The following is a 19,842-nucleotide window of genomic DNA, read 5'->3' on the forward strand; positions in this document are numbered from 1 at the left end:
GGCTGAGCACCCAACACCCTTCCCTTTGAATGCCTAGGTCAACCCAGACTTGAGTCTCCCAACCTTTCTGCATTGGGAACTATGACCATGAAGTCGCCCTGACATTTAGAAATATGGTGTGGGAAGAAAAGTGATGCTTGAGGCCCAGGAATCCAGGCATTTTTCTTTCAAACCCATCAGTCATACACATGCAGGCACAGAGGAAGAAGATGGAGCTGCCACATACAAACATGTACATGCGTGGACACACACACACACATGCAAATGCACATAGCAGGAATATGGAGCTATTTCCAACATCTGGGAGCAAAAGCTCTGAGTCAAGGACCCATTTCTCCCTGTGTACCTTTCCAAACCTCAGTTTCCTGGCATGTGAAAAGGGATAGATCTTGCTTTATGGAGTTTTTGTTGTGAGGCTTCCAGTGATGACTGTTGAGTGCTCGGCACCAGGTTCGGCCCACAGTGGGTGCCCATAAATAAAATAAATAAAACTTTCGTTTTATTTCTATCTCAATAAATGGCAGCTACTGTCATCATTGTTCATTATATTCCATGTGGAAGAAGAATTAGCTTTGCTCCCAGGAGTTCTAGGGGTGGAAGTGGGATCACTGATCCTTGTTACAGGGACACAGATTTCAAGTCAACGTAAGGGAAAACAACAAGTGCCTGCTAGCTATGGAGAGAGTTGTCTGGGGAGGTGAGCTCCCTGACACTGGGCAAATTCAAGCTCAGCCTCAGTGATCATCAGCCAGGATGTAGGAGGAGATTAAAGTCCTGTGGGAGAGACTACACTAATTCCCTGACACTTGGCCACGGACGATTGTTTCACTGGCTGTATCCAGATTGCCTCACAAGCCTACAAAAAATGTAGATTCTGGGGCCCCATCCCTTTAGTGATTCTGATTCAGCAGGTCTAGGATGGGGCCCAGATTTTAAAAATTTATTTCTATCAATCCATCCGATGGTCCATTTGTATAAATGCATAGAAAACTATCTGCTATCTGTAATAGCACCCACCAATTGTTGGCAAGGATCATTTCTGCCTGGGGGGATTTTGGGTGGTGGTTAACATCTCTCCTTTGACCTGTCCCATTTTTTGAGTATTTGCGTATTGGATGTGTATCATTTTTACAATGGTAGAGAAAGCTTGGAAAGAAATACAAGTAAGAGCTTGATCCTTAGGTTAGTCTGCTGCCCTCAAGATGAGGCTTAGCCTCTGGGCCACCTGCTTGCTGCCTCCTCCTCCCAAGTTCCTGCTCAATGTCAACACATGCTCCAAACCCATAGAGTTCTCAGCCCTCACCATCCTGGATAAGTGTGTTCCCTGGGATATCTCTCACCCTTGTTCTTCCCACTCTGCCAGGGCAAGAAAACACATTTACTCATTCATGGATCCTTCCATTCTGTAAACATTTGCTGATCTTTACCACACACCAGGCCCTGTGCTGGGCTAAGGAAATAGAAAGATAAGCAATGCATACTCGCTCCTTTCTAGTATGAAGCAGCATGGTCGGTGCTAGACTGGGAAGTTTAGAAAAGACAGAACTAGACTCTTCCCCTGCTTCTTTCTGCCCGTAGGGGATGAAACAGGAATCCCCTGAAGGAGATATGCCCTGAGAAGGTTGATTATGTCCTAAAGAAGAGTGGTGAGGGGAATGGAATGGGCTTTATCTGGCTGATCCTTGGAATCGAGGGTCCCAAATAGCCCATCATGTAGCACCTAATGTCTTCAGTCCAACTGGGCCCCAGAGATAGGCAGAAGGAGGCAAGGTCTTTATGCCAAGGGTGGGAACAGGGGTTGGGAAACCAGTATGTGTTTGTGGGCATGGGTCAGAGCTTGCACTGGGGACTTGCCCTTGAGAAGCAGCCTCTGGGAAAGGATCTAGTTAATTGCTCAGACCGACCCAGCTCCAGCCTCACTTGACTATTTGTCATTAGCCAAGTTCACTGGATTTACAGCTTATTATGACCTGATAACCACTTCTTGCTATCTTTGGTGGCTTGCTATTTCTAGTCTCCAAGCTTCTGCCTGCCCCCAACCCCACCAACCCCTCTGCAACCACGAGATACAGAAATAAAAATAATCACTGCTGAGTTTAGGCTGCTTCCAGAGAAGGGGCTGAGGATTGAAACTGGAGGTGGCAGCTTTCAGGTGGTGGCCCTGATAGGGGCTATGGGGAAATTCCCCAAGAGTTGTCTCCCATCAGTCTGGAAGCCTAACAGAAGTGCTGCTCCAAAGCTCTGATTCTGATTTGACTATGGGAATGGGAACTGGGCAAAGCAAAGTGAGCAGCCCTGCCAGGATCCTGGAGGTCAGCAGCAGGCAGGCATTCAGGGATCTGGGAGAGCACCTCAGAGAGGGCACCAGGAACTAATGAGAATGATAGAGGCTTTCCTTCTATTGGGCCCTCCCTAGTTCTGGCTGGGTCTTGTAGGATGGGGAAAGTTGGGGGCAAAAATGAGGTTCCAGGCTCCTTTAACATTATGTATCACAACTATGGGAGATAAATGCCCTTTAGAGAGCGACTTCCAGAAAAAAGCACCTTGCCTGGCAGCCAGTGCTGCATGCCCTTTCTTGTTGGGAGCTCATGTTGGGGACTCCATGTCTGGGCACTGCAGCCCTGAAATGCCCTGGGAACTGCCCACTTATACCAACACTCCTCCATGGGAGCACCTTCAATCATCCTCAGAGGCAGACACTCAGAGGGAGGGCTGGCTGGTGACAGAGGGAGGACTCACTGGTAAAGGTGATGTTGAAGCCCCTCTTCCCTGTGGAGTGGTCAGTCTGGAACTCGAGACGGGCCACGTGGCCACTGCTTGTGATGGAGGAGGGAAGCTGGTTTCCTGAGAAGGTACCCAGGACGGGTGCCTCGGCGGTGGCCCCATCCTTGATGACCAGGAAATCAAACTGAGGCTCCACGTCAATGTCATTGAAGGCCAGGTGGATGCGGCTCTCAGGCCTGGCCAGGATGAGCCAGACGCAGTGGAGGTGGTTGCCATAGTCCTCTGGGTAGTTGGGAGACAGGATGACCCCAGACGGGCTTGTGAAGTTGAAGAAGCAGGAGACTGCAAGAGAAGAGCAGTGGAGGTCAGTAAGCATCCCCAACATTCTGCCTGGGCCACTAAGGGCTGGCAGGAGGCACATCTTCTTAGCCTAAAAAGCAATAGAAAAAGTGGCACAAGGTTTGAGTTGGACTGGCTGAGCTCTGAGCTCCAGGCGGGAGACGTGCTGGGCTCCATGCTGGAATTAGGAATGGGAAGGGTCCCTTTGGCAAAAGGCAGACATGGCAGAACTGGTCTTCTCTTGGCTCCTCTCCCCTAGTCAGCATGCTCACCTAGGCTGTGTCTTCGTGCTTTAGGTCCCTTGGGTGGGGCAAATCCATAACCCAAGCCTAAGTGTAGAGTCACAGTCCCTGACCTCTCTCAGCTGGGTTTGCAGCAGTAGGAAAGGATGTTGCTTAATGACACAGTGGTGGTAATTCCCCAGGCGGTAATAGGGTAGAGGCAGTCCAGGACCATTTGTCTCCTTCATACATTTTTGATGGGAAAATGATAGGTGTGCCATGAGTTTCTGATAACCCCAAGATACCACATTATGCTGAAGAGGTGCCGGGAGCACCATCTTTCAGAGACCAAAGCTTCTGAAGAAACTGGGGGAGGGAAGTGACAGTGTCCATTGTGATCCCTGCCCATGTCCTGTTTTCTCTCCTCTATTTCACCCTAAGGATCCACCCTTCTAAAAGCCCTTATTTTAAGCCCTTTTAATGCCAACTACTAGCAGACCCTGGAATAAGAATAGGCAAATAAAGTGCTGTAAATGGGAAAACAAACAAACAAATGCTAAAACAAAATTATAAAAGAAAATAATAGAATGAAAAAAATAATTGCAAAATTCCTATAATACAGGAAAAATACCAATATTGAATTAGAGCTTTTATTATTATTTAAGAACATCACCAAGATGAGTAAAGAGAGTGCTTAGAGGATTCATAAGAAAATAGAATAATATGATAACACAGTCCATTTCAATAGGGAAAATAAGGAAAAAATATAGAACCCAATACTGTTGAGGCTTTATGGCATCTTATATATGCATTTATTTTCAGTTGCAGAGCAAAAGTGATATGATCCTTTTTGAAGGGAGTATGTAAGTTCTTATCCAGAGCCACAAAACTACTCAAAGGCTGACTCAGTAATCTCTAGGAATTAATTCAAAAGAAAAAGAGCCACCTAGCCAAAGATGTTTACAATGACATAATTTTATTAGAGAGGAAAAATGTGAACAAACTATATGTCAGCCCAATAATGTGAGGTAAATTATAGCCTTTAATGTGATGTAGTTTGAGTGCAATCATTAAAGTGATAAATATGACCCTGTAGAAAGAATGTTAAACATAATTTTAAGTAAAGCAGTAGATCATAAAATTATATGCATGTTTTTGATTATAGCTATTAAATATTTGTTTATATATGGATAAAGACTGGACATGAGCCCCCAAATAAAAATTGTATCAGGGTCATAGGCATTCAAAATGAAACAACGTTTAATTTTTCTGATTGCAAAAACGCTGTAGGTTCATTCTAAACATCTTTTAATAGATACAAGTACAAAGAAGGTAATTCCAAACATGGTTAAACATTTAAGTCCATTTATAGCATTTATATAGATGTTTAGTGTTAATTAAATTGATATTTAAGTGAGTAAAATATTTGACTTACTAAATGTAATGATACTAAGATGAAGAATAATAAAATGATGTTTGCCAAAGGGGAAGAAAAAACACATAAAACAAAAAAAATTGGTGACTCCTGGTGATAAGTTTAGTCCTGATGCTTCCTGACTCTGCCTAGCTCCCCCTTTTCTTCATGAAGCATTTCTTTTCCAGTCTGCAGCTGTAAAGCCCTCCCATGCAATTCAGCAAAGTAAGCCTGTTCCTAAGACACATTCAGTCTCATCCCTATAATCCATGTATGTGTTAAGTATAGAAAGACTTCGAGCCAAGGGGAGAGAAGGACATGAAAAAGCTTTTAGGCAATGCAAGATACAGCTAATGGTAATTATTATTATATATTACTGAGGGTTTACTAAGAGTAGACATCATTCTAAGCACTTTCATCAATTGTGCAATTTAACTGTCACTATAACACTATGAGGTAGGTATTGTTATTAACCCCATTTAAAGATGAAGACACTGAGACACACAGAGGTTAAGTAATGCAGGGCCAGTAAATGGTAGCACCAAGTCCAAATCAATGCAGTCTGACTCCAGAGACCAAGCTCTTACCAACCCCTATCACTGTCTCTCAGTATGAGAATAACACTTTCCACTGGGCCTATGGGACCGTGGAGTCTTAGAATGTGTTCCTCGAATCTGCTGAAGATTCATCTGTTGACTTGAAATATTACATCAGCTCTGAATTGGGGGTCTCTAGGCTGGACATGGATGCCCCCACACAGCCATCTCGTCTCTAGCTTTGTGGGAGTTCAGTTGGGAACATAAAGCAAATAACGAGGAATCAAAACCCAAAGGCAAAGACCTTGAAGACAGAGGAGGTGAATCAGGAGGCCTGCTGAGCAAGTCCAAGGCAGATGAAGACAAAGAAAGCTGCTAAAGTTTCAGAGGGAAGAGGGTCAGGGGCACTGTGAGTATGTGAGCAAATGAATTTACTGTAGAGGAGTATTTAATTAAGTAGGCCTGAGCCCCTCACCCCTGCTCCATCATTCCATCAGTGTATTATTTTTTCTCTAGAATCTTTCACCAGGATTACCATGTTGCAAAGCTCCAGGGGCACCATTTTGGAATTTGAGCAGCTATATATGATAGCTCTGCTTATCATTCTCTAAAATTATCTTGTTTACATGTTTAGCTATTGATGGTCAGTTCCTCCCTCTCCCCAACACATACACAGATCTTCCATGAGAGCAGAAATCTCATCTGATTTTGCTGAATCTTTAGTGGCTCCAACCATGTCTGGCACATTGTAGGTTCTCAACCAATATTTGCTGAATGGATCAATGAGTACCTAATGGTTGAAACCATTCTGAAAGATGATGACATGAACATGTGGGCCTCGCAACCCCATCCCACTCCAAACCTCAACCAACAGATTGACCAAAGTCTGTACAAATATTAATAGATGGACACCTACGTCAACTCTGGAAAACAGAGAAAAATACTGTGCTGCAGCCCTCCATGTATTTCTTTTAGACATAGTACAGATGTGCCCCTAAATAATTTACAGTGGAAAAGGGTGTGAATGAGCCAAATACTTAAACAGCAAAGGCAACAGAAAGCTGCTCTTAAATATTAAAGGCCTAAAAAAATGTCCTTTTTACATCCACTCAAAGATGTTTCCTATCCAAACAAGAGATGGATTTAAATGACAGACTCAAGTATGGTAAAGCTGTAGTTAACAAAAAGCATAAAAAAAAGAATGACAATGAGCAAGTAAACCATATGGTAATGAATTTAAATAATTTATATACACATAGTTATAAAATGAAATGCAACTGTAACAAATATTCCTTGTAAGAGAAAACTGAAGACATTACTCCTGCCCAAACTCTAGGGTAGAATATTCCAGATTATACTGACACAAAGAGTAAAGTTGGAGCAAGAAGATATGCAAGAAGATAAGTTTATGACTAAACTTATCACCAGGAGTCACCAATTTTTTTTGTTTTATGTGTTTTTTCTTCCCCTTTGGCAAACATCATTTTATTTTTCTTCATCTTAGCATCATTACATTTAGTAAGATTTCATCTTGCAAGAAATCCTGTTTTGTAGTTTCTGTGGTTAATTAGAGAAATATAGGTTGGGGCATGTTTTTAAAGATGTTAGGTGTAATTAGTAACAGAATATGAAATAGCTTATCTTCAAAATTACCAAAGAGGAAAAAGCAAAGCAGTCAGTTTAGGGGGAAAAAAAGAAATTCAAAGGAAACAACAAAGAAGCATGGGGTAGGGGGATTGTAACATAAGAGGCTTTAAAAAAGATAAAACATCATTTATGACAATAAATGTATACAGGTTAACCTCCTTGTAATATATAACCTTCTCTTTAGGACAAGACACACAGCTAAGACAAAGTGATCCTGAACGGTCAGAAGTAAAGAAATGGGCCAATACAGCCAGGCTTTACATTAGAAGAGTGTTATAATTTATCAATACAAGTCCAAAATATTCTATTTAACTGGTGGACTGGGTTCAGGGCATCACAGATTTTAAAATGTTCCCTAGGTGATCCCAAATTACAGCCAGGCTTTGAAAACTACTGGTGGAGGCAAATGTGAACAACAAAAAAGGAGTTTTAATATTAATATCAGTTCCTTGGATATTATACTGACTCTTGGATGTTCCTTTTCTTATGCAACAGTTTTCTGGACAGCTACCAAAAGACATTTCTTTTTATACCTGGAAAGATACAGGGCTGATAAACTGACACTCTTAGAAAAGAATGTGACCTTCTAAAGCTCTGTCTTCCATCTCAAGAGAGTACTCAGACCTGTTGCAACAAGGGCAGTAAGAGGAAGTCTGCATTGTCCTACAAAGATCTAATCTTTCTTGCTCTGGAAAATTATGAATGCATGTTGTGTCGTAGTATTTCTGTAAGAGAATTTAGGGAGAGCCTGCTTCTCAGTGCCCCAAATGAGGGATTTAAAAAAAGTCATAATTGGATCTCATTACTATCAATCACCCAGGTTAAAAGAGGGAGATTAGGCACCTTCCTCCTTCAGAGTAATGACCAGGCTGTGCTCATGGATCTTGACCTTGACTAAAGTTTTAAGTCGGAGGCCTCAGACTGTTGAAAAATAATAAAGATGGGAAACTTGTTAACAAGTAGATGTGTGATTACCGTGCATGATATTGGGTTATGACTGAACATGAACTTGAGTAGAAAATAAAAGGGGCTTGTTGAAGACCCCTCTTTTATTATGTTTTTCTTTTGGTGTTGTCCCTGTTAGCTTCATTGCTTTCAAAATGGTAATTAAAAACAAAGGGAGTTTTCAATAGTCCTGATGGAGACCCAAAACAAAATCCAAATATCATATTTGAAACATGGAGAATGAGCCCGTTCCAAAATAAAGAAAAGACAGTTATGATACTTTATGTCCCAAAGCACGAAAAAAGACAAAATAAAATATACTAACCTGAAGTCAAGATAAAGTTAAAGAGGATCTGAGAATATTATGAGTGTGTGTATTATATGAAACTCTGTAGTCTTCAAACAAGAAATGCAGTCTTCTTTACAGGTACCCATGGAATATTACAAAGTTAACCTTCATTAGGCTATAAGAAAATCCCCATAAATTCTACCACAATGCAAAAACCGTTGGGCCACATTTTCTGTTCACAGTACAAATAAACTAGAAGTCAATAAGAAAATAACAAAAATCATAATCACTTAAGAATTCATAAAACTCTTTCCAAATAAGTTCCTGAGTTCAATGAGGAAACAAAGCTGTCAATATAGACTTCTTATAATGATGATGATACTAGACCAAAGCTGTAGTAAGGAGAAAATTCATAGCTTTCTTCACGATTAAATAATAAAGAAATAGAATAAGTGCAATTAGTGTTTATACTTAAAAAGTTACAAAAAGAATAACCGAACAAGATTAAGGAGAGAAGGGAGAATAAACTTAGAAAAGATGAAAACAGAAAAAAAATAATTGGCTTCTGAAGAGATCAATAAAAATTTCTGACCGGTCTGTTCAATAAGTAGAAATGGAAAAGATAAATGTACATAGAGATATGAGGCTATAATAAAACTAAGGTGATAATCCAACTATAAAAGAATAGTATACATGACATAAGAAATATGGGTAAGATGGAGAATTTCCTAGGGAAATTTGAATTACTAAAATTAGCATGAAGGGAAAAACCTGAGGAAACTTGAAAACACTTAGTGGGTAGGTGGTTTGATGGCCAGTGCTTCAAAACTGTAAACAAACTTGTAATAGCCATGCTATTTAAATTGATCTTGATACGATACACTCATAACAATAATATGTAAGATACACACACATGATTATATCCACCGACACAATGACACACGTACAGTGTAAAAAAACATACATGCAGAGTGCTAGAAAATCAAATTCAGTCCTACAACAATAAGCCAACATTTCCTACACAACAAAAACAACAAAACTTTACTGATGGGCAGAAGAAAAATTTGTAATGGAGAGACAAACTATATTCCCAGTTGAAGAAAAGTGTCCTCAAATCACAGTACAAATGTAACACAATTCCAGGCAAGATCTATTTTCTTTTTCTGGAACTTAAAGCCACTGTAAGATCCATCTGTTGGTAAACAGGTGAAAACAGCCAAGCTCTCTTTGAGACTGATAAGGAATAATTGCATGTAAGGTGCTAGTTGGCATTCTAAGAGCTTTCTGTATCTTACTCATTAACTCTCACAGCAACCCTCTGAGATGGGTACTATTATTAACCTACTTTACGGAGACAGAAGCTGAGGCCAAATGTTCAAGTAACCTGCCCACAGTCATACAGTCACTGTAGGTGATAGGGCTGGGAAAATAAGCCAGTCAGGCCAGAACCAGAGCCCAAGCTCTCAACCATGATGCTTACTTCCTCCCAGCGGAGGAAGGGCTTGCCAACTCAGCTGTTAAATATTAAAACATATTATAAAGCTATAATAATATAATTTATACTATTTTGACTTCAAAAGAGAGATCAACAGAACTAGAAAAGAAAATCCAGAAAAAGAACCAAAAATATATGATGAAGGGGGCCTTTCAAATTAGCAGAGATAGGGTTGATTGATCAATACATGATGCTAGAACAAATGGCTAGCCTGTTATTGACAAAATTAGATCCACACTTCATGCCATGTACCAGATAAGTCCTAGAAGAAAATATAAGGAATATTTGCATAATCTTGGAGGTAAGGAAGGACTCTATTAGTATTACACCAAAACTAGAAATCATAAGGGAAATTTTAAACAACACAAATGGAAGGTTTTACATTTCAAAAATCCCCAGAAACAAAAGCTGAATGATGAGAGACAAATGGAGACAAAATATGTGCAAGTTACCACATTTAAATATTTACTATCCTTCATATATAAAGAATTGCAATTTGGTAGAAAGATGTACACTCAACATAGAAATATTGGCCAAGGAAATTAAGAGGCAATCAATGAAGAATAAACGAAGTTGGTTAGTAAAGAGGTGAAAAAACATATAATATCATTAGAAAACAAAAATTTCAAACAACAGACCTATAAAAAAAACAAAACAGAGCTATTGGGGAAAAAAAGAAAACAACCAAAGATGGCATGGAACTTTTTGAGAGAAAGGAGACAAGCTGGCAGGGCAGATAGAGACCAAGCAGTCAAAAGGTGGGACAAAACACAGGAGAATGGTGTCATACATACAAGGAAAGCAAAGAGGGTTTCCACAAGGAGGAAGGGCCATCTGTTTTGAAAGATGGTCGAGCACTATGTATCACCTCAGCTGAAAATGATCCATTGGGTTTTAGCAATATAAGGATAATTGGTGAGCTCAGTAAGAGCAGTTTCAGAGAAGTGGTGGATTCAGAAGTCAGAACGGAGTGGGGTAACAGGGTACTGGGAGGTGAGAAACGAACACAGCAAGGGTACATAGAAATCCTGCTACAGCAGTTTGGGTATGAAAGAGACTTTAGAGAACTTGCAAGAATATGGGGTGTGAAGAAAGATGTTTTTTGTTTTTTGTTTTTAATATGAGAGAGGCCTGAGAAAATTTCAATGTTGATGGAAGGCAACTGGCAGAAGGGAAGTGGCTGAAGAGTTCGCAGAAGGAGGAAGAATTATATGAAGCATAAGGTTCTTGAGAATGTGAAAGTGAGGAAGAATTTTTAGCTAAATGTATTAAACAGTGGGTTGCAACCCATTATTGGCTGGTCAGAAATTTCATGTTAAAAAACAAAACAAACGAAAAACAAGAAAAATAATATGGTTTGGTTTTTTGGTCTCCTCCAAATCTCAGGTTGAAATGTAATCCCCAGTGTTGGAAGTGGGGCCTGGTGGGAATCACAGGGGCAGATCCCTCATGAATGGCTTAGCACCCTTGGTGGTGAGTAAATTTTTATTCTGGTAGTTCACATGAGATCTGATTTCTTAAGAGTGTGGCACCCCCTGCCTCACCTTACTCCCACTCTCACCATATGACATGTTGGCTCCCTTTTGCTTTCTGCCATGATTGTAGTAAGCCTCCTGAGACCCTCACCAGGAGCTGAGCAGATGTTAGTGCCATGCCTGTACAGCCTGCAGAACCATGCGCCAAATCAAACCTCTTTTCTTTATAAATTACCCAGTCTCAAGTATTTATAGAAATACAAGAATAGGCTAACACAGAAAATTGGTATCAGGGGTGGGATGTTGCTATAAGAAACCTGATGATGTGGAAGCAGCTTTGGAACTGGGTAACAGGGATAGACTGGAGGAGTTTGAAGGGTTCAGAAGAAGATAAGAAGATGAGGGAAAGTTTGTAATTTCTTAGAGACTGTTTAAATGGTTGTCACCAAAATGCTGATAGAAGTAGGGACAGTGAAGGCCAGGCTAACAGGTCTCAGATGGAAATGAGGAACTTACTGGGAGTTGGTATAAAGGTCACCCTTGCTACTCCCTAGCAAATAACTTGGCTACATTAAGTCCACATCCTAGGGCTTTTTGCAAGTTTGAATTTCAGAGTGATGACCTAGGGTATCCGATTGAAAAAATTTCTAAGCAGCAAAGCATTCAAGAATTAGCATGGCTGCTTCTAACAGCCCAAGATCAGACCCAGGAGCAAAGGGATGACTTAAAGTTGGAACTTATATTTGAAAGAGAAGAAAAGCATACAAGTTTGGAAAATTTGCAGCCTGGCCCTGTGGTAAAGAAAGAATCTAAGCAGTCTATAGAGCAACCACTTGCTAGAGAGATTAGCATTACTGAAAGGGAGCCAACTGCTAATGTCCAAGACAATGGAAAAAAGGCCTTGAAGTCATTTCAGAAATCTCTGCAGCAGCCTCTCCCATCATAGGCCCAGAGGCCCAGGAGGAAAGAATGATTTCAGGGACCAGGCCTGGGGCACTGCTGTTGCTCCCTGCATCCTGGCTACTCCAGCTGCAACCACAGCTCAAAGTGCTCCAGATATAGCTTGGGCTGCTGCTCTGGAGAGTGTAAGCTACCATAAGCCTTGGCAGCTTCCATGTGATGTTAAGCCTGTGGATGCACAGCATGCAAGCATAAAGACAGCTTGGCAATTTCTCCATAGATTTCAGAGGATGTATGAGAAAGTCTGGGTGCCCAGGCAGATGCCTGCTGCAGTAGCTGAGCCCTAACAGAGAACCTCTATTGGGGCACTGTGGAGTGGCAATGTGGGGACGGAACCTCCACACAGAGTCCCCACCAGGGAACTGCCTGGTGGAGCTGTGGGAAGGGGGCTGCCACCCTCCAGACTTGCATCCTGAGCCTGAAAAAGCAACAGGTATTCAAGTCCAACTCATAAGAGCAGCCACAAGGACTTCACTCTGTAAAGCTATAGAGGCAGAGCTGCCCAAGGTCTTGGGAGCTCACCCCATGCACCAGTGTGCCCAGGATGTGGGATATGGAGTTAAGGATTATTTTGGATCTTTAAGATTTAATGGCTACCTTGCTGGGTTTTAGAATTGTGTGGGGCCTGTTACCCCTTTCTTTTGGCCAACTTCTTCCTTTTGGAATGGGAATGTGTACCAAATGCCATACACCATTGTATTTGGGAAGTAAATAACTTGTTTTTGACCTCACCAGCTCATAGATGGAAGAAATTTATGTTCAGATGAGACTTTAGACTTAGGACTTTTGGGTTAATGTTGGAATAAGTTAAGACTTTGGGGGACTATTGGGAAGAGATAATTAGATTTTACAATGTGAAAAGGACATGAGATTTGAGGGTCCAGGGGCAGAATGATATGGTTTGGATGTTTGTTCCCTCCAAATATCACATTGAAATATAATCCTCAATGTCAGACATAGGGCCTGGTGGGAGGTATTTGGATAATGGGGTTAGATTCTTCATGAGTGGCTTAGCATCATTCCCTTGGTTATAAGTGAATTATTGCTCTGGTAGTTCATGAAAGATCTGGTTGTGTAAAAGCATGTGGTACCTACCACCCACCCCACCTCCATCTTGCTCCCATTCTTGCCATGTGATGCACTGGCTCTCCTTTGCCTTCTGCCATAATTGTAAGCTTCCTGAGGCTCTCATCAGGAGCTGAGCAGATGCTGGTGCCATGTCTGTACAACCTGCAGAACTGGGAGCCAAATTAAACCTCTTTTCTTTATAAATTACCCAGCCTCAGGAATTTCTTTATAGCAATTCAAGAACAGGCTAATAAAAGAAGGGAATAGGAAATACCTGAATTCAATATAGGTAGTAAAGGCAAGTACTGTTTGTGAAATGTACGGTTCAATTACACGCAAGTGTATACAAAGTTGCAAGGTAAAAATACATTTCTCACTGTTGTGTTAAAGGTTTTCAAAGTTTCCTTATCTAAAGCCTAAATGGAGTTATGCTAAAATTTTTTTGATGGGTAATTTATAGGGGAATTGGTTTTTGAAGGAAGAAATGATTGATCATCTATTATAAAAGGTGGGAAGAACAGAGGAAGAGTGAGGATGAGTGTTGGTCTGTAGGCTTGGTGTCTCTAGCATTTGAAAATTGAGAGTGTTGCCTGTGAGGTGGGAGCAAGGTGATGAAAGGGGCTGTTCATGAGTTTGGGGAGAGCAGAAAATGTTTGGGGTAGTTTTCATGGAGAAATGGAGAAAGAAATGACTTGAGAAACACAGATGGATTGCCAGTTACTGTTGTGAGCCTGACTGAGATTGGTGTTCATGAATTTATAGCAGTGACAATTTGTCTGGTTGGGCGATTTTCTCTAGCAATGCTCACCCAAGCAGAAGTGGCCCAATCAGATTGTTCTTGCTTCAATGTATGTATCTAGATCAGTAAACTAAGGCAGCTCTGCTGATTAAGCTACTGTTGAGCTGGAAACAGAGGCTTCACAAACCTCACCTTAAATTTCTTTCACCTCTTTCTGCTCAGAAGCTCAGTGTATGTAAAATTTTGTCTCAGTTATCTTAATGTCATCTCTGGCACTGGAGCTTGGTGAAAGTTATTATTTAACCGTGTTAGTCCCAAAGATACTGTCTGAGGTTCTCAAGGTCACTTGGGCAGGGCTTATCCTTATCATAAACAAGATTAAGTTAACTTTAGGCTCAATTCTTTCTAAGGAGAATACCGAGGATGCAGGCTAGAAACACACACACATTCCAAAAGGAGTATAAAGGGTAAATGGACAATACTGGCTGCATATTTCCTGAGCACATGCATGTCCTCCTAGATTCATATTTGATATAATCCAGTATAAAAACCATAAACTGTGCCCAAGTTGTTTTTTATTAAAACAATTTTTTTTGAGAGATGAGGGTCTCACTATCTCTAGGTTGCAGTGTAGTGGTGCAACCATAGCTCACTGTAGTCCTGAACTCCTGGGCTAGAAGTGATCCTCCCACCTCAGCTTCCCACATAGCTGGGACTATAGGTGTGTGCCATCATGCCTGGCTAATTATTTTTATTTTTTTTAAGAGATGTGGGGGTGGGGGGTGGCAGGTGTCTTACTATGTCTCTGGTCTTAGACACCTGGCTTGTACTCAAATTTTTGTGTTTATTTTTTTCTGTCAAGTTCCCAGCTCTTGGACAGGTAGGATTTGAGTACTGGTGTTCTGAGACAAATTAGCAGGGCATTTAACAGAGCTAGCCCTCTCTCATTCCTAAGACACTTCGGGTCTTCCATAATACCTTCTCCAGGTTTCCACCTCTAGCTCTGACCATCCTTTGGCGGTCATTTGAAAGCTTTCCTCTTCTACCTAACTTCTACCTTTTGAAACATGAACAGATCTATTTCAGGGTCAACTTCTCATTTGCTGGTCCTCTTTAGGGCACCTCATCCCCACACAGCTCTTAAATGTATGCCTACAGAAAAGACATTTCTTCTGAACCCCAGACCTGTGTATCCAATGGTCTTTGAAATGTCTCCACCTAGCTCAAGTATTGATGGAGTGATGGAGCATCTGCTGTGTGCCTGTCACTGCTCTAGCTTTGTGATCAGCAACCAGCAAGATGGATGAGCAAATCCTTAGCCCCTGTGAAGTTTACATTCTAAGAGGTGATGAAAAAAAAGAAGGAATGGCATAGGGGTGGGCTGCTTTAACAAGGCGGCAGGAATGGCCTGTCTGAGGAGGTGGCCTTTGGACTGTGGCCTGATGATAAGGAACCAATCATTCTAAGGAAAGGTCACTGCAGGGGGAAGAATTACAAGTGCAAAGGCCCTGGGTGGGAATGAGTTTGGTGCATGTGAGGGACAGAAGGGAGGCCAGCATGGTAGATAGAAGGGGTGTTATCTACTCTGGTAATATCTACTATGATATCTACCCTGGTGATATCTACCATGGTAGATAGAAGCAGGGTGATAGATGGAGCAAGGAACACAAGATGAACTGAAGAGGATGATGAGGACTTTTAAAGATCATGACAGGCAGTTTGGATTTTATAACAGCAACTTAAACAAAACATGTCCACAATTGAACCTTTTGTCTTCTTCCCAAAACTTGGTTCTCAGGGGCCAAGTTTCCCAAAACTTGGTTCTCAAGGGAACCAAGGTTCTCTGGGACCTGGAATGTTCCCTGGCATTCACAAATGACTCAGCCCTTCCATCACCCAGGTATGGGTTGCCCTAGGTGCTCTTCTCACTCCCCACTCTTGCTTCCTGTATGCCACTGCCTCCAAAATAAATACTAGTAGCCCAAATCCTCCTACCACACTCCAGACTTGAAGCAAAACTGTCTGATGTACATCTCTCCTGGAGATCCCACTGGCACCTCAAATGCATGTCCAAAATGGAACTCTTTATCTATTTTCCTAAGCCTCCTTCATTCCTTATCTCCATGAATGACAACACAAAGGTGCCTAAGCAAAACATGTCAACTCCTTCTCCCTCACTCTCATATTCAATCAGTAACTAACTTCTGTTGATTCTATCTCTTCAGTATCTCTTGTACTTGTCACATCCTCATCACATCCCTATTAAGTGGAGGCCCTCTTCCTACTGCCATAGTTTACCTGGTCTCCTACTTTAAATTTCACTCCTTTTGAATCCATCCTCCATATTGGCTCCAGGGTCAGTTTTGAAAATCACAAATTCTTTTGCTGTTACATCCTTTCTTGGGATGCCTTAACGACTCCCTGCTACACAGAAGATAAAGTCTAGACTCCTCATAGAGGCACAAAAGACTCTCAGTGACCAAAGGCCCTTGCCAATCTCTTGTATTTTTATTTTTGCACTCTCCCCACCATCCTCCATTGCATCCTACACTCCAGTCAGATTAAACTACTTGCAGCTCTCCAAATGTTCGAGGCTATTCTATGTTTGTATTTTTGCCCCAGTGATTTTCTTCTTCTAGAACATTCTCTCCCCCTGCCCCCTTATCCTTCCTAGCTGCAGTGATAGAGTTTATATGACAGGCTCATTGCATTAGGCCCTCAGCCACTCTTGGCTATAATCACATTAGCTCAAGGGCTGTAGAATAAAATCCTGCTGCCAGTAGACCCTGGGTGGCCAAGCATCTTCGAAACCAAATGCTCTCTCACTCCAGCTATGTTGGCTTTGTTTATATAGTAGCAGCCATATAACACTACTACTAATAACTATAACAAAAATAGGAAAACAATACTAAGAATTTGCTATATGATTGGTACAATAATGAAACAGACATATACATGTCTGCCCTCAGGGAGTTTATAGTCTAGTAAGGGTGCCAGATAATCAACAAATAAAATAATCATCACTTATTATGGCAGATCATACTAATTGTTCACAATCATTTGTTCTCTCCTTGCCCTTGCTATATATCTCTTTCGGTGGTGCTCTCTTCCCTATTCCCATTGACTTAGGGCTTAGTCTTGCAATTTACTTTAGCCGACGGAATTATGATTGGACATGACATAGGCATTTCCAAGCAGAGGCTTTAAAGGTACTTGGGTAGTTTGGCTCTGTTCTCTGAAGCTTTTGCCTTCTGCCATGAGGACAGCATGCTCTAGGCACAACCTGGTCCTTCAGCCTATGTCCCAGAATGAGATTTTATGTGGAGCCCAGGAAAGCCCTGCAGAGCTGCAACTGACTTCCAGCCCTCTTGAAATATGAATGAGAAATAAATATTTATTGTTGCAAGTCATTGAGAGTTTTGGGCTGTTGATGCCACAGCAAAAGTTGACTAATACACTTATAAACACAGGGTATGAAGGAAATAAAAAGTGAAAGATTGCTCTTCTGGATAAGGTGGTTAGAGATGGCCTCTCTGGGAATGTGACAGTTAAGGAATGATGAGATGGAACCAGTCTCGTGAGGGACATTCCAACATGGTGAACTGTAAGTGGAAAGGCATTGAGGCAGGCAAGAGTTTTGACAGAAAAGTGGCATGGGGTGAGGGAGAGAGGTGGGAAGGGGTTAATCATACAGAGCTTGAGTTTCAAGTCAGTGACAAGTAAAACACACACACACACACACAAAGAAAACACTATATACAGCCTCATAGACCTTTGGCTCAGAGATCCCTCTAGGCATTGAAATCACTTACTTGGGCCCAATCCCTTCCTTGGCATGGAGTTTCTGGCATGTTAGGGTGCCCACATAACATATTGCCCAAACTAGGACACTTCTGAGAATGAAAGGGGGCACTATGAACAATTATCTAGAACAAAAAATGTAAACTGGGATTTTCTAAAGTGAATAGGGATATATTGTCACCCTACTCATGGTAGTAGCTACTCATGAAAGTAGCTTTTCCTTCAAGTTCCTCATTCGCAACTCAATCCCCTCTGGAACTAGAATCCTAAACTGAAGTTTATTGGTAGGGGTCTGACAATTGCTAAGTTCTTGCTCTCTATGGCTGCACCGTTACCTGTACCCCATAGAGGTTGGCTAGGTTCTTGGTATAAATTACATGACTGTTTATCAGCACAACCTCTGGAAATTACCCACTGTCTAGAATTACCCCGTGGCCATGACTGATTCTTGCCACACCTCTGGAATACTGCAATGCCCCCGCCAAACCATTCCAGGTGCTTACCCCGGCCTTTAGACCCTCTTCATTGAGATGTTTAGAGGTCTTTCCCAAGGCCAGACTCTGCCTTGGGATTTTCATGCATTCCCAGTGGCTGGCTGAGGAACTCATGTCCCCAGCTCACAGGAACAAAGTACGAAGAAGGCCCCCTGCCCTGTGCTACTGGGAAGTAGCTGAGCCCACACTTCTGGGGCTCAGTTTTTACCTTGAAAACAGATAAGTTTTTTTTGGAAAATATATGTAGCCAGACCAAGCCACCATGCCAAAGTTGGAGCAAATATGAATCCTTCTAAAAAATTAGGGGTTTGCATATATTTTTCACTTATTGGCTGTATACATTTGGGAGGGAGGGAGAGGGCAGCTAGTTTGCATCATTGAGTCTTTCCCTTCATATATAAAAATGAGATTAATAACTTCTAAATTGCAGCTTTGTTGTGAAGACTCAACAGGATGAAGTTTGTGAAGGCACGGTGCACAACACTGCGCTGGGCTCAAGGAAGGTATACATTCAATTTTGGCTGAATTTGACACAAGAGGCACATCCCCACTCTGCTGCTGATGGCTGTCTCCACACGTGCTTCTGCTTGGCGTATCTCCTAGTCTCAACCAGCCTACTAAGGCAGCAAAAGAGGTGTCTCCCCACTCCTCCCTGAGCATACCCTCAATCCAGAAAGACCCCAGACCAAAAGGTTTGTTCTTTGGTCCTCAGTCCCTCCACTCCTCAAGGAATGAACAGGTAATTCCAAGTCCAGAATATTCCAACAAAACTCCCCATTTGCAGGAATGAGTGACTCCTTGGCTGCCAACCGTGACTGCATGAGCCACCTTCTGTGGGCAGATCACCTTAGAAAGGAGAGACACTGTCAGCTGCATAGAGGTACCTGGTACTGAACAGCTCTTCACTTGAGTGTTGGATATTCTGTCAGTCTTGAGTCTCACTGCGAGATTCTGAGGAACTGTGACATGCCCTGATAACTCAGTCTTTCCATGCCCCAAGCAAAGGCTACTCAAAAGTGCTTCTGTCTCCTGTGAGATCCCACAGCTGCCCACACCCAGCCCCCAGGATCCTGTGAGTGATATTCGTAGGGTCCTATTCTTGCTACATGGGCAGATCCCAGCTGGCTTCTATGCCCAGTTGAGGTTAGCTTTAGCTGCTCTTATTAACCCAGTATTATCTAGGAAAAAAGTATCTCGGCATGATGTAATCCAAGAATTCAAGCCTTCCCATTAGCCCAGATGAATTCAAGAAAGGGTGTGAATCACATCTTCAACAACTCAGGAGGTATTCTCAGGACTGCAGGCCCAGATTCCTGGGTCTTTGAGGTACTCAGAGCCTGTCCTCTTCACCTGAGTCCCTGAGCTCTGTTAGAGAACTCCATCATGCATTCTAAGCCTTTTCATCAGAGCATCCTCACTCAAGGAGTCTAGAATTGCCATGGTGCAGTCATGCCTCAGACAACCACCACCCACTGAAGACTGGAAAAGAATACATGCTGGTTGTTCTTCATGAACACAAGGGAGTACATTTGGATTTTTCTCCAGGGGAAACATGATAATCCAAGGGAGTTTATACATAGCCTGGGAGAGCTCCCTGCAAGACCATGGGGTAGTCTGATCTGAGTCCCAGAGCAAGATGAGAGTTGATCAGGTAGCCTAGGGCCAGGAGACTTTTCTCTGAACCCACCTCACTTG

General features: G+C 42.0%; 1 protein-coding gene across 1 annotated transcript in view; it reads right to left on the reverse strand.

The window, feature by feature from the left end:
* Positions 1-19,842, reverse strand: part of CSMD2 (CUB and Sushi multiple domains 2) — a 616,469-nt gene that overhangs the window by 216,506 nt on the left and 380,121 nt on the right. Inside the window, exon 14 of the mRNA XM_064363669.1 lies at positions 2,740-3,066. Within this exon, the coding sequence (XP_064219739.1) occupies positions 2,740-3,066 (327 nt within the window). The remainder of the gene's footprint in view (positions 1-2,739; positions 3,067-19,842) is intronic.

Source organism: Aotus nancymaae, unplaced genomic scaffold (genome assembly GCF_030222135.1).
Source record: "Aotus nancymaae isolate 86718 unplaced genomic scaffold, 86718_ANA_hifiasm-v0.15.2.pri h1tg000053l, whole genome shotgun sequence".
NCBI classification, from domain to species: domain Eukaryota; kingdom Metazoa; phylum Chordata; class Mammalia; order Primates; family Aotidae; genus Aotus; species Aotus nancymaae.